This window comes from Lynx rufus, unplaced genomic scaffold (assembly GCF_022079265.1).
Source record: "Lynx rufus isolate CCGP_SWC_20201006 ecotype Redwood Valley unplaced genomic scaffold, mLynRuf1.p SCAF_10, whole genome shotgun sequence".
NCBI classification, from domain to species: Eukaryota; Metazoa; Chordata; class Mammalia; order Carnivora; family Felidae; genus Lynx; species Lynx rufus.
Genome location: NW_025814824.1, coordinates 81,962,848 through 81,975,976, shown reverse-complemented (window position 1 = coordinate 81,975,976; position 13,129 = coordinate 81,962,848). Strand labels below are relative to the sequence as shown.

The 13,129-nt window shown below is 40.2% G+C and overlaps 1 protein-coding gene across 1 annotated transcript; it reads right to left on the bottom strand.

The window, feature by feature from the left end:
- Positions 1-1,744: 1,744 nt before the first annotated feature.
- LOC124526750 (olfactory receptor 1L4) lies at positions 1,745-2,694 on the bottom strand. Its single transcript, XM_047099890.1, has one exon. It carries the CDS (start codon positions 2,675-2,677, stop codon positions 1,745-1,747), a length of 933 nt encoding a protein of 310 aa, XP_046955846.1. The 5' UTR covers positions 2,678-2,694.
- Positions 2,695-13,129: the final 10,435 nt, after the last annotated feature.

The following is a 13,129-nucleotide window of genomic DNA, read 5'->3' as shown; positions in this document are numbered from 1 at the left end:
ACTATTGGAATCAACCAGCCTCGCAGGTATCTACATGGTGGGAGGAGGAGCTGTCAAGGGGGTTCCTCTCTACTCCCTAGGGTCATGTAGAAGCTTTCACCTGACTTGGCAAGGTGTTCAGATGGACTGCTTTGACCTTGCCTCTGACTATATTTATTTTCAGAAGAGATTTATTTCATTCTTACCAATGTTTATTAGCAAATTTCCAAGTTCACCCTAGGCTCCTTTGTTTGGGTAGCAAAACTTTGATTCAAGTCCTTTGATAGCATCTGTTCACATCAGCTCACTCCTTCTAAAGGGTGGCAGGATATTCTGACAGAGGATGTCCTCCTATTCTGACAGAGACAGCACTCTATGTGACAGAGAAGGACGAACCTGGGAGTCAGAGTGGTAACTCTTTCACCACAACGTATTATCTCAGGGTCTCTTGTTATCTAAAATTCCCTTTAGTGTGAACTTTTGGGAGATTAGTTGTTGACAATGAGTTGTGGTTACAAATGTTATGAGTCACTCCCAGACCAGAGCGTTTTGATGCTAGGGCAAAATTTTTCAGAGCGATGATAAGCATTTGCAATGGTGTTTCTCCATCAACTTTGGTCACAGAATGTTTAAAATGAGAAACACCCTTATGCTTTTTAATGGTGGACATGCAGTGTGAATATGAAATAAACCTTTGGTTTCAAGGTCCAATGATTTTGAGATTGTTTCCTCAGCACAACCTTGCTTATCCTGACAGATACACATTGCCTTCTTCCAGATATAAAGGGCATTTCGTGAGGATCATGGACATGTGAACAAAGGCAGAATAAAAGGGAAAGGAAAAGGGGTCAAAAGCTGAGAATTCACTGTGAGGACCCATTGGTATTAGTGGGGGCACTAAATCTGTTTTGTATATTCTTCCATCTTTTCAGACTTATTCTCTCTGTTCTCAAATTGAACAAGCAGCATTGGAGTTTCTGCTGTCCCTCAAACACGTTCCAGTACTTATTGCCTTTTCCTCTTTGTGTGGTTCCCACTGTTTAGAATGTGCTGTCTACTTCCTGCTCTATTGAACTTGCTCTGTCAAAATTAATCCATCCTTAAGGACAGTCTCAAGTTGTTATTCTAAGAAGTCATTCCAAATTCCCTACCGAATTCATGTAACATCTTATTCTCAAAATGAATAGGACTTTGTAATTTCTTGAGTATTAGCCAAAGTCAAGTCCATAGAGGAGGGATTGGAAGACGCCTTATTGTACTTCAAGATAATTTTATTTATATAGGGGGCAGAAATAGCTTTCCTGAAATGTGGGTTCCTAGCAGCACTTGTCCTGGATTGTACATGTATTTGGTCAAGGTTTTTGATAGAAACTAAGTATTCTAGCTTCCCAGTCAGAGCTCTTATTTCTTTTCAACACTACCTTATTATTAAAAAAAATTTTTTTTAATGTTTGTTTACTTTTGAAGGAGAGAGAGACAGAATGTGGGGTGGGTGGCAGAGAGAGAGGGAGACATAGAATCTGAAGCAGGCTCCAGGCTCTGAGCTGTCAGCACAGAGCCGGACGTGGGGCTCAAACCCACAAACTGTGAGATCATGACCTGAGCCGAAGTTGGATGCTCAATGGACTGAGCCACCCAGGCGCCTTTCAACACTACTTTAAATGACCTCTTTGTGTGTCATGTGAAAAAATGGATAGGAGGGAAAGATAACATGATCATTTCTTGGGTCATCTCCCAATTAAGCTGTTCCATCAATTTTTTCTTTCTATGAGTGAATTCTGTCCCTTAATTTCCTCAAACCCCTCTTCATATCTTTGTTCCTCAGGCTGTAGATGAAGGGGTTCAGCATGGGTGTCACTACTGTGTACATGACTGTGGCTACCCGGTCTTTCACCACTGAGTACATGGACAGGGGCCTGAAATACACATAGGTGATACTCCCATAGAACAACGCCACTACGGTGAGGTGGGAGCTACAGGTAGAGAAGGCCTTCCACTTGCCGGCTGCAGAGGGAATTCTGAGCACGGTGACGATGATTCGCAGGTAGGAGAAGAGAATGCACAGAAAGGGGGTCGCGATGACAGCCAGGGTCTCGGTCATGACCACAATCTGGCTGGAAGACGTGTCAGAGCAGGATAGCTTTAGCACAGGCTGGGTGTCACAAAAAAAGTGCTTAATGACATGGGAGGCACAGAAGGACAGGCGGGACATGAGTAGCACACGGAGCAGGGAGTGCAGGTGGGAGATGGTGCAAGAACCCAGCAGCATGAGGAGGCAGCGCCGTGGGTTCATAACCCTATTGTAATGGAAGGGGTGGCAGATGGCTACCAGCCGGTCTATGGCCATGGAGGCCAGCAGGTAACTGTCAGTGTTCCCACAGGCCATGAAGAAGTACATCTGGACCAGGCATCCCACGAAAGAGATAGCCTTTGTCTCTGACAGTAAATTCACCAGCATCTTGGGTACAATGACAGTTGTGAAGCAGATATCCATGAATGATAGGTTGCTGACGAAAAAGTACATAGGGGTATGGAGCCGAGGGTCTGAGTGGATGGCCAGGATGATGAGTACATTGCCCACCACGGTGACCAGGTACATGATGAGGAAGATGGCAAAGAGAGGTTTCTGTAGCTGAGGGTTGGAAGAGAGGCCCAGGAGGATAAAGCCTGAGTCACTGCTGTAGTTCTTGGTCTCCATGTCTGTGCCTTCCTGGACAGGGTGTGGAGAAGCAGTTGGAGAGATGTGAAGGGCAATTTCAGCAAGTCAGCTTCTTCCCTAATCTGCAGCCTAGAAAAATAATCTCTCTGCTTTTGTTAGAATTTCAAAACACATTTACTTTAAGAAACTACTGAGATAGAGAATAAAATCCAACAAGGAAAAAATAAAGAAAATTCCAGTTGCTTTCCCAACGAGAAACTAAAAGTGTGTCCCATGCTTCTTAGGAACTTCTAGGTAGCCTAATGTGTGTGAGTTCTTCTCAAAAATTTTAGAACGATATTCTTCTTAGGTGGTTTCCTGAACAACTCCTTATCCTCTTTTTTCCTTCATGTCCCAGGGGAAGAGGCTGCTGAGTTCCACCTTGAATCAGGATGCTTTCATACAAGGGGTTTCCATGAATTAGGTCCTCTCATTAGGAGTCTCTCCTACTCATGGGACCAGAGGTGGTAGTAGTAGTAATGGGGATGGAACAAAAGGGAGCAACAAATGTCATCAGTGCTCCTTGGTATCCACAGAAGTCCGATGAGACTTGCTTAGGTCTTCATAGCAAAATTTGCTTACTGTTTATTTAAGTATTTTTGTTTGGCCAATATGATCCAGATACTTGAAGTTTTAGAAAAGGATGCCAGTCAAAATAGGAATACTACCATGGATAGCCCATGTTATTGTGGTTAGTTTTAAAATATGTTAATTTTTCTGATTAAAAGACTATGAAGTCTTCGTTCTAAACCTTCAAATTTTATTGAAATAGAAGACTTTGAATGTAAGTCCCTTTCTTACCAATATCATGATAAGAAACACACATAAAAAGATATGGTCATTTTTGTGCAGTGATGGAGGAGTTAACCAACTCTATTGTGGTGGTCATTTCAGAATGTGTAAGGGCATCACATCACCATCTTGTTTCACCTTAAACTTACAAAATGTTATGTGTCCATTATATTTCAGTAAGGCTAGAAAAAAGTCAATTTTCTCAATTAATAAAGATCAATGCATGTGTAATAACACCCCAAAAGCATTTTTTTGAAGTGTCAAAGTCATTTGTACAAAGATATTTATGGCATCAAATTCAAACTCAAAAGAATTTTTAATGGGACTTGAGAAGGTCATTCTAAAACTCATCTAGAAGAGTAAGTGGCTAATGAAAGAGAAAATAATTTTGAAAAAATTAGAATTACAGAGAAGTTTTCTAACCAAAAATCAAAGTACATAACAATGAGAAACAGTAAGATAATAGTACACACAGAGAAAAACAAATGAAGGGTCAACATAAAGAATTCTGTATACCTGTGTTTATACATGTTTATAGATCTTAATCTACGTAGAAATTAATATATAATATTTATCTCATAGCAATGAAAAATGGATGAACTATTAAATAAGATATTTGATACTTATGTCAATTGGCTGCAGCTTTTGAAAAGAGAAGACTAGATTTATATCTTAACACACATAGAAATAATTCTATATGAATGAACAAACTAAAAGTAAAAACAAAATCCAAACCATAAAGTAAGTATAAGCTAAAAAGGAGTATATATTTATGGTCTCAGGACAAGGATGCCATTCCAAGTAAGAAAAAAATGTAGAGGTATAAAGACAAAATAATGTACTCAAATATTTGATAATTACATAATAAATAAAGCTGCAACGTACACTAATGACTCAGTGAGAGAGAAGAAATAACAGCCAACACTACAGAAAATACAAAAAATTGTAAGAGAATATTATGGAAAACTATTTGCCAACCTGGAAAACTATTTGCACAACGTAGAAGAAATGGATAAATTCCTAGAAACATATAAATCATCAAAACTGCAGCAGGAAGAAGTAGAAAACTTGGACAGACTGATAACCTGCAAAGAAATTTAATCAGTAATCAAAAAACTCCAACAAAGCAAAGTCCTAGACCAGGTGGCTTCACAGGTGAATTCTACGAAACATTTTAAGAAGAGTTAATACCAATTCCTCTGAAACTATCCCCTCTCCCCCCCAAAAATAGAAAAGGACGGGAAACTTCCAGATTCATTCTGTGAGGCAAGCATTACCCTGATACCAAAACAGGTAAAGACACAACAAAAAGAGAACTGTGGCCCTAATGAACATAGATCCATAAATCTCAATAAAATACTAGCAAACTGAACCCTACAATACATTAAAAGAATCAGTTGCATTTCTATACACCAAAAATGAAGCAACAGAAAGAGAAATCAAGAAATTGATCCCATTTACAATTGCACCCAAAACCATAAAATACCTAGGAATAAGCCTAACCAAAGATGTAAAAGATATGTATGCTGAAAACTATAGAAAATTTATGAGGGGAGCCTGGGTGGCTCGGTCGGTTAAGCATCTGACTTCGGCTCAGGTCATGATCTCATGGTCCGTGAGTTCGAGCCCCGTGTCGGGCTCTGTGCTGACCGCTCAGAGCCTGGAGCCTGTTTCAGATTCTGTGTCTCCCTCTCTCTCTGCCCCTCCCCTGTTCATGCTCTGTCTCTCTCTGTCTCAAAAATAAATAAACGTTAAAATTAAAAAAAAAAAAGAAAATTTATGAAGGAGATTGAAGACACAAAGTAATGGAAAAACATTCCATGCCCATGGATTGGAAGAACAAATATTGTTAAAATGTCAACACTACCCAAAGAAATCTATAAATTCGATGCAATCCCAATCAAAATTGCACTGGCATTCTTCTCAAAGCTAGAACAAACAATCCTAAAATTTGTATGGAACCCCACAAGACCTCGAATAGCCACAGTTATGTTGAAAAAGAAAACCAAAGCAGGAGGCATTACAATCCTGGACTTTAGCATCTACTACAAGGCTATAATCATCAAGACAGTATGGTTCTGGCACAAGAAAAGACACATAGACCAATGGAATAGAATAGAGAACCCAGAATTGGACCTGCAAATGTATGGCCAACTAATCTTTGACAAAGCAGGAAAGAGTATCCAAAGGAAAAAAGAGTCTCTTTAGCAAAAGGTGCTGGGAGAACTGGACAGCAACATGCAGAAGAATGAAACTAGACCACTTTCTTACACCATTAACAAAAATAAACTCAAAAGGGATGAAAGACCTAAATGTGAGCCAGGAAACTATCAAAACTGGCAGTAATATCTTTGACCTCAGCCGCAGCAATTTCTCGGTCAACACATCTATGGAGGCAAGGGAAATAAAAGAAAAAATGAACTATTGGACCTCATCAAGATAAAAACCTTCTACACTGTAAAGGAAACAATCAATAAAACTAAAAGGCAAACAATGGAATGGGAGAAGATATTTGCACCTGACATATTTGATAAAGGGTTAGTATCCAAAATCTATAAAGAACTTACCAAACCCAACACCTAAAAAACAAAAAATCCAGTGAAGAAATGGGAAGAAGACATGAATAGACACTTTTCCAAAGAAGACATCCAGATGGCAAACAGACACATGAAAAGATGCTCAACATCACTCATCATTAGGGAAATACAAATCAAGACCACATTGAGATACCACCTCACACTGGTCAGAGTGGCTAAAATTGACAACCCAGGAAACAACAGGTGTTGGTGAGGATGTGGAGAAACAGGAACCTTCTTGCATTGTTGGTGGGAATGCAAACTGGTGCAGCCACTCTGGAAAGCAGTTTGGAGGTTCCTCAAAAAATTAAAAATATAAGTACCCTACAACCCAGGAATAGTGCTACTAGGAATTTATCCAAAGGATACAGGAGTGCTGATTCATAGGGGCAGATGTACCCCAGTGTTTATAGCAGTACTTTCAACAATAGCCAAACTGTGGAAAGAGCCCAAATGTCCATCAACTGATGAATGGATAAAGAAGATGTGGTTTATATATACAATGGAATACTACTAGGCAATGAGAAAGAATGAAATCATACCATTTGCAACAACATGGATGGAACTGGAGGTTATTATGCTAAGTGAAATAAGTCAGAGAAAGACAGATATATGTTTTCACTCATATGTGGAACATGAGAAACTTAACAAAAGACCATGGGGGAAGGAAAGTGGAAAAAATAGTTTTAAACAGAGAGGGAGGCAAACCATAAGAGACTCGTATATACAGAGAACAAACTGAGGGTGATGGGGGGTGGTGCAGGAGGGGGGAGATCATTGATGGACATTGAGGAGGGCATTTGTTGGGATGAGCAGTGGGTGTTGTATATAAGTGATTAATCACAGGAATCTACCCCCAAAACCAAGAGCACACAGTATATACACTGTATGTTAGCTAACTTGACAATAAATTATATGTATAAATTTTTTTAATGCCAGAAAAAAAATGAAAGAATCATTCATGACAGTCAAGTGGGTTTTTTCCCCTATGTTGCAAGGGTAGCTCAATATTCAAAAATTAATCAATGTGATACACTACATTAATAAAGGATAAGAAACACATGATGATTTCAATATATACAGAAAAAGCATTTGACAAAGTACAACATCCATTCGTGATAAAAACCTGCAACTAAGTGTGTTTAGAGGGAATATACCTCAACATCAAAAAGGCCATATATGAAAAACCCACAGCTAATATCATCCTCAATGTGGAAAAATGGAGTTTTTCTTCCATGGTCAGAAACAAGACAGGGATGATACATTCATTACAGTTATTCAAAATAGTACTGATAGTTTTAGCTACAGCAATCAGACAAGAAAAAGAAATAAAAGGCATCCAAATCAGCAAAGAAGAAGTCAAACTTTCACTATTTGCAGATGACATGATAGTCTATATAGAAAGCCCAAAGACTCCACCACAAAGCTGCTAGAGCTGAACAGTGAATTCAGTAAAGTTTCAGGATACAAAATTAACCTACAGAAATGAGTTGCATTTCTATAAAGCAATAACGAAGTAACACAAAGAGAAATTAAGGGATTGACCCCATTTAGGGTTGCACCAAAAACAATGAGATACCTAGGAATAAACCTAACCAAAGAGGTGAAGATCTGTACTCTGAAAATTATAAAACATTGATGGAAGAAATTGAAGAGGACACAAAGAAATGGAAAGTCATTCCATGCTCATGGATTGGGAGAACAAATATTGTTAAAATATCTATACTACCCAAAGAAATCTACACATTTAATGCAAGCCCTATTAAAATACCAACAGCATTTTTCACAGAGTGAGAACAAACAATCCTATAATTTGTATGGAACCGCAAAGGGCTCTGAATAGCCAAAACAGCCTTGAAAAAGAAAAGCAAAGCTGGAGGCATCACCATTCCAAACTTCAAGTTCTACTACAGCTTTGATCAAAACAGTATGGTACTTGCATAAAAATAGACACAGGGGTGCCTGCGTGGCTCAGTTGGTTAAGTGTCAGACTCTTGATTTCAGCTCAGGCCATGATCTCACAATTCATGAGTTTGAGGCCTGCATCGGGCTGTGAGCTGACAGTGTGAGCCTGCTTGGGATTCTCTCTCCTCTCTCTCAGCCCCTCTCTAACTTGTGTGCACACACACTCTCTGTCTCTCATTCTCAAAAATAAATAAACTTAAAAAACATTAGACACATAGATCAATAAACAGTATAGAAAACCCAGCAATGAATCCACAACTATATGGTCCTTTATACTTTGATAAAGCAGGAAAGAATATCCAATGGGGAAAAGTCTCTTCAACAAATGGCATTGGGAAAACTGAGCAGAAACTTGCAAAAGAATTATATTGGGCCACTTTCTTATGCTATACACAAAAATAAATTCAAAATGGATGGAAGACCTAAGTGGGAGACCTGAAACCAGAAAAACCCTAGAGGAGAACACAGGCAGTAACTTCTTAGACATCAGCCTTAGCAACTTCTTTCTAGATATGTCTCCTAGGGAAAGGAAGCAAAAGCAAAAATAAACTATTAGGACTACATCAGAATTAAAAGCTTCTACACAGCAAAGGAAACAATCAACAAAACCAAAAGGTAACCTATGAATGGGAGAAGATATTTGCAAACGACCTATCTGGTAAAGGAATCTATAAAGAACTTATAAAACTGAACACCAAAAGATAAATTATCCAATTAAAATACGGGCAGAAGACATAAAGAAACATTCCTCCAAGAAAGATATATTGATGTCCAACAGACACATGAGAGGTGCTCAACATCAGTCATCGTGAGGGAAATGCAAATCACAACTACAATGAGATATCACCTCACACCTGTAAGAATGGCTACAATCAACAACACAGGAAACCACAGGTGTTAGCAAGGGTGTGTAGAAAGGGGATGTAGTAAGGGTGTGTAGTAAGGCACCTCATACACTGTTGGTGGGAATGCAAAATGGTATAGCCAGTGTGGAAAACATTATGGAATTCCCTCAAAAAGTTAAAATAGAATTACCCCATAATCAAGCCATTGCACTACTAGGTATTGACTCAAAGAATACAAAAATACTTATTCAAAGGAACACATGCACCTCAATGTTTATAGCAGCATTACCTACAATAGCCAAATTATGGAAAGAGCTAAAATGTCCATCAACTGATGAATGGATAAAGAAGATATATACTATACACACACACACACACACACACACACACACACACACGTGCACACGAATATACAATGGAGTAGATATACAATGGAATATTATTCAGCCGTCAAAAAGAATGAAATCTTACCATTTGCAACTATGTGGATGCAGGTAGAGAGTATTATGTCAGGCAAAATAATTCAACCAGAGAAAGACAAATACCATATTTCAAGTGTTGTGTTTTATCTACCCTAAGTGATGCTATCACACCTGTTCCCCAAGCCATACAGATGTGGTAGAGAACAAAGCTGGTGTGGTCTCTGCAACAGAAGTCCTTTTACTGCCCAGTGCCTTATGCCTCCTTCTGACCCACTCCTTTTCTCCCTCCTTTGTTCCCACACATTGGGACCTTTTCAATTTACTTCTTTCTTTTCCCTTTTTGCCTCCCATCCCATGAAGCCATGTGCTCACCCATGTTCCCTGTCTTCAGAGAGGAACAGTTGTAGGAGACTTTGGTCCTCAGTGCTGTCACATTGTGAGAAAACAGCAACTCTCTCCTTTTGCACCATCAGTACTTGACCTTCGAATCTCTTGTGGGTCAGGTTCTTAGAAACCCAGCTTGTCCCTGGCTACCCTCTTCCCACTTCCAGCAGAGAGGCAAACGGATATGGAGCCCCTTGAACAGATATGTCTTGCTTAGGGAACCTGCAGAGCCCTTTCTAGGCATGTTCCTTCTCTTCAATTGTCTGAAATCCCTTCTTTATGCCCAATTTTCACTCTAGTGTCAGATTGGAGCTTGACCCAGCCATTCCCAGCCATTAAATTATAGATTCCAAGGCAAGTGGACATTTGAAATATGCCCACTGGGTTCTTTTTTACGAACAATAGTCTTCCGTCTGTTTCAACATACCTTTGGTATCCATCTGATCGACCAGAAGTGCTTCAAGTGGGACTTTGGCTGAAACCCAGTGTAGTGTCCCTCTGCTGGGCTGGCAGTGCCTCACCCCGATGTCTCCTACTGGAGACACCCACTTCATCGCAGCCCCTTCCCACGGATACTCTCAGTCACGGTCATACAGTAGCGAGCAGTGACACAGTGCTCAGGTGTGCCAGACCCTGTCCCAGGAATTTTATGTACATTAAGTCATTTAGTCTTTACAGTACCCCCATTTTACAGATAATGAAAGTGAGGTAGGAGCACTTGAAGTGACTTGGCTAAGTCCACACAGCTAGAGGGTGTGGAGTCCAGCTTCAGAATGTGTGCTCTTACCCCCTGCAGTATCCTCGTTTTCTCATTCACTTGTCTCCTGTCTTTGAGATGGAGGAGAGAAGATGGGATTAGGAAAAGAGAGGAAGATCATATGAAGATGTTGACCCCCAGGTTCTGTTCCCAAGGACCCCTCAGCCTGCCTACCTGTGGGCTTGACAGAGGAGGTTCAGGGTCCTGATCAGACTAGGGGGCTTTCCAGGGGGTTAAGGTCAGGCTCCGAATCTGTGAGGAAGTAGGCGAGGGGAAATGCAGATCTGGTTTCAGGAATGTGCTGTCTCCTTTCTCTACCTACAGTGGGTGTTGGAACCCAGGGGCCTATCCTCCGTGCATGTCAGAGCCCTGTGGGGATTGGCCCTGTGGGCTTCCCAGGAGAGGAGAACATTACTGATGTCCTCACTGAGCTCTTTTGGGAGCTCACAGGGGCTTCTCACGGGAGCTTGGTGGGAACTCTGGGCTGTAGGTGTAGCCTCATCTCCCCAGGAAGAGATAGGGCCATTCAGCAACAAGGGTGGAGGTGATTCATGAACAATTCATGTTAAGTATGTATGTGAAAATGCGTGTCATGCACACACACGCTCTCTGTACATGCATGTACTCCTTGTGCATGTCTGTGTGTAGGCTTCTGTGTGCCTACCTGGAGGGAGAAGTGACGGCCTCTTACGTCTCTGAAGTCTGTGTCTACATGCATGGCTTATCTAGGTGCTGGTGTAGTGTTATGGCAAAGGATTTAAGAGGCAGGCTCTATAGCCAGAGGGAGTAGATTCAAATGCTGGCTCTGTCGCCTACAATCTTGATGTGCTTTTGCAACTTAGCAGATAGATATTTTAAGTTTTTGTTAGAATTCCAGTTAACTAATATACAACATAATATTAGTTTCATGTGGACAGTGTAGTGATTCAACACTTCCATACAACGCCCAGTGCTTGAGTGAATTCCTTAATCCCCATCACCTATTTAACCCATCCCTCCATCCACCTCACCTCTGCTAGCCATCAGTTTGTTCTCTATAGTTAAGAGTCTGTTTCTTGGGTTGCTTCTCTTTTTTTTTTCCCTTTGCTCATTTGTTTTGTTTCTTAAATTGCCCATATGAGTGAAATAATACGGTATTTTTCTTTCTCTGGTTGAATTATTTTGCTTAGCATAATACTCTCTACCTCTATCCTTGTTGTTGAACATGGCAAGGTTTGATTCTTTTTGATGGCTGAGTAATAATCCGCATCTCCTTTATCTTCTTTATCCATTATTCAGTTGATGGACATCTGAGCTGTTTCCATATTTTTGCTATTGTATGTAATGCTACTGTAGACATAGGGGTGCATGTATCTCTTTGAATTAGTATTGGGGTTTTTTTAAGAGAGAAATAGAGAGCATGAGCAGGGGAGAGGGACAGAGAGAGAGGTGGGGGGGGGGAATCTTAATCAGGGTCCATGCTCAGGGCAGAGCCTCATGCAGGGCTGAATCCCAGGACCCTGGTATCATGACCTGACTGAAACCAAGAATTGGAGGTTGGCCAAGTGAGCAACCCTGTTGCCCCTGAATTAGTATGCTTTGGGAAAATACCTAGTAGTGCAATTGCTGGATTGTAGGATAGTTCTATTTTTAACTTATGAATCCCCAAATTGTGTTTTGCACAATTGTGTTTGCAGTCAGTTGAGTGACTGCACCAGTTTGCATTTGTACCAACAGTGCCATAGGGTTCCCCTTGCTTACATATTCGCCAACACCTGTTGTTTCCTATGTTGTTGATTTTAGCCATTCTGACAGGTGTGAAGTGATATCTCATTGTGGTTTTGATTTGCATTTCCATGATCATCAGTACAGTTGAGCATCTTTATATGTGTCAATTGGCTATCTGTATGTCTACCTTGGAAAAATGTCTCTTTTTGTCTTCTGCCCCCTTTTTTAGTTGGATTATTCATTTTGGAGTATTGTTGATTGTTTCCAGATTTTTTTAAAAAATGTTTTTTCTTTTAATAGACTTAAATTTTTTAGAGCAGTTACAGGTTCACAGAAAATTGATCACTTGGTACAAAGGGTTCCCACATACTTTCAAGCCCCCATACATGCACAGACACCTCCCCCCCCCATTATCAACTTCCCCAGAAGAGTGCTACAGTTGTCATGATTGATGAACCATAGCAACACATCATCACTGTTCATCGAGTTTACATTAGGGTTCACTCTTGCTGTTGTACATTCTACAGGTTTTGACAAATGTATACTGACACCATGATAGTGGTGGCCCTAAAGTCCTTGGTGTTTCACCTATTCCTTCCTCTGTCTCCCTGAACCCTTCAAGCACCAATCTTTTTACTGTCTCCATAGTTTTACCTTTTCCAGAATGTCATGTAATGGAATCAGATAGCTTGCAACCTTTTCAGACTGGCTTCTTTCATTTAGTAATATGTGTTTAAGTTTCCTCCATGTGTTTTCCAGACTTGATCGCTCATTTCTTTTTTGTACTGAATAATATTTCATTGTTTGGATGTACATATTTATTTATCCTGTTTGTTTATCCATTCACCCATTGAAAGATATATATTTAAAAATAGAGATGATTTTATCATTACCTGGGAAATGCAAAAATCTTATTCTGCCACATGACACTGTCTTCTGTTTTGTATGTGGTGCTTCAGTTCTTAAGCCCCACTTCTATTTCAGGTTCCCAGCTTTATAGCGGC

What these genes read in the sequence shown, in the direction of transcription:
- LOC124526750 (XM_047099890.1), bottom strand. Translation starts at nt 2,677, where the DNA reads ATGGAGACCAAGAACTACAGCAGTGACTCAGGCTTTATCCTCCTGGGC.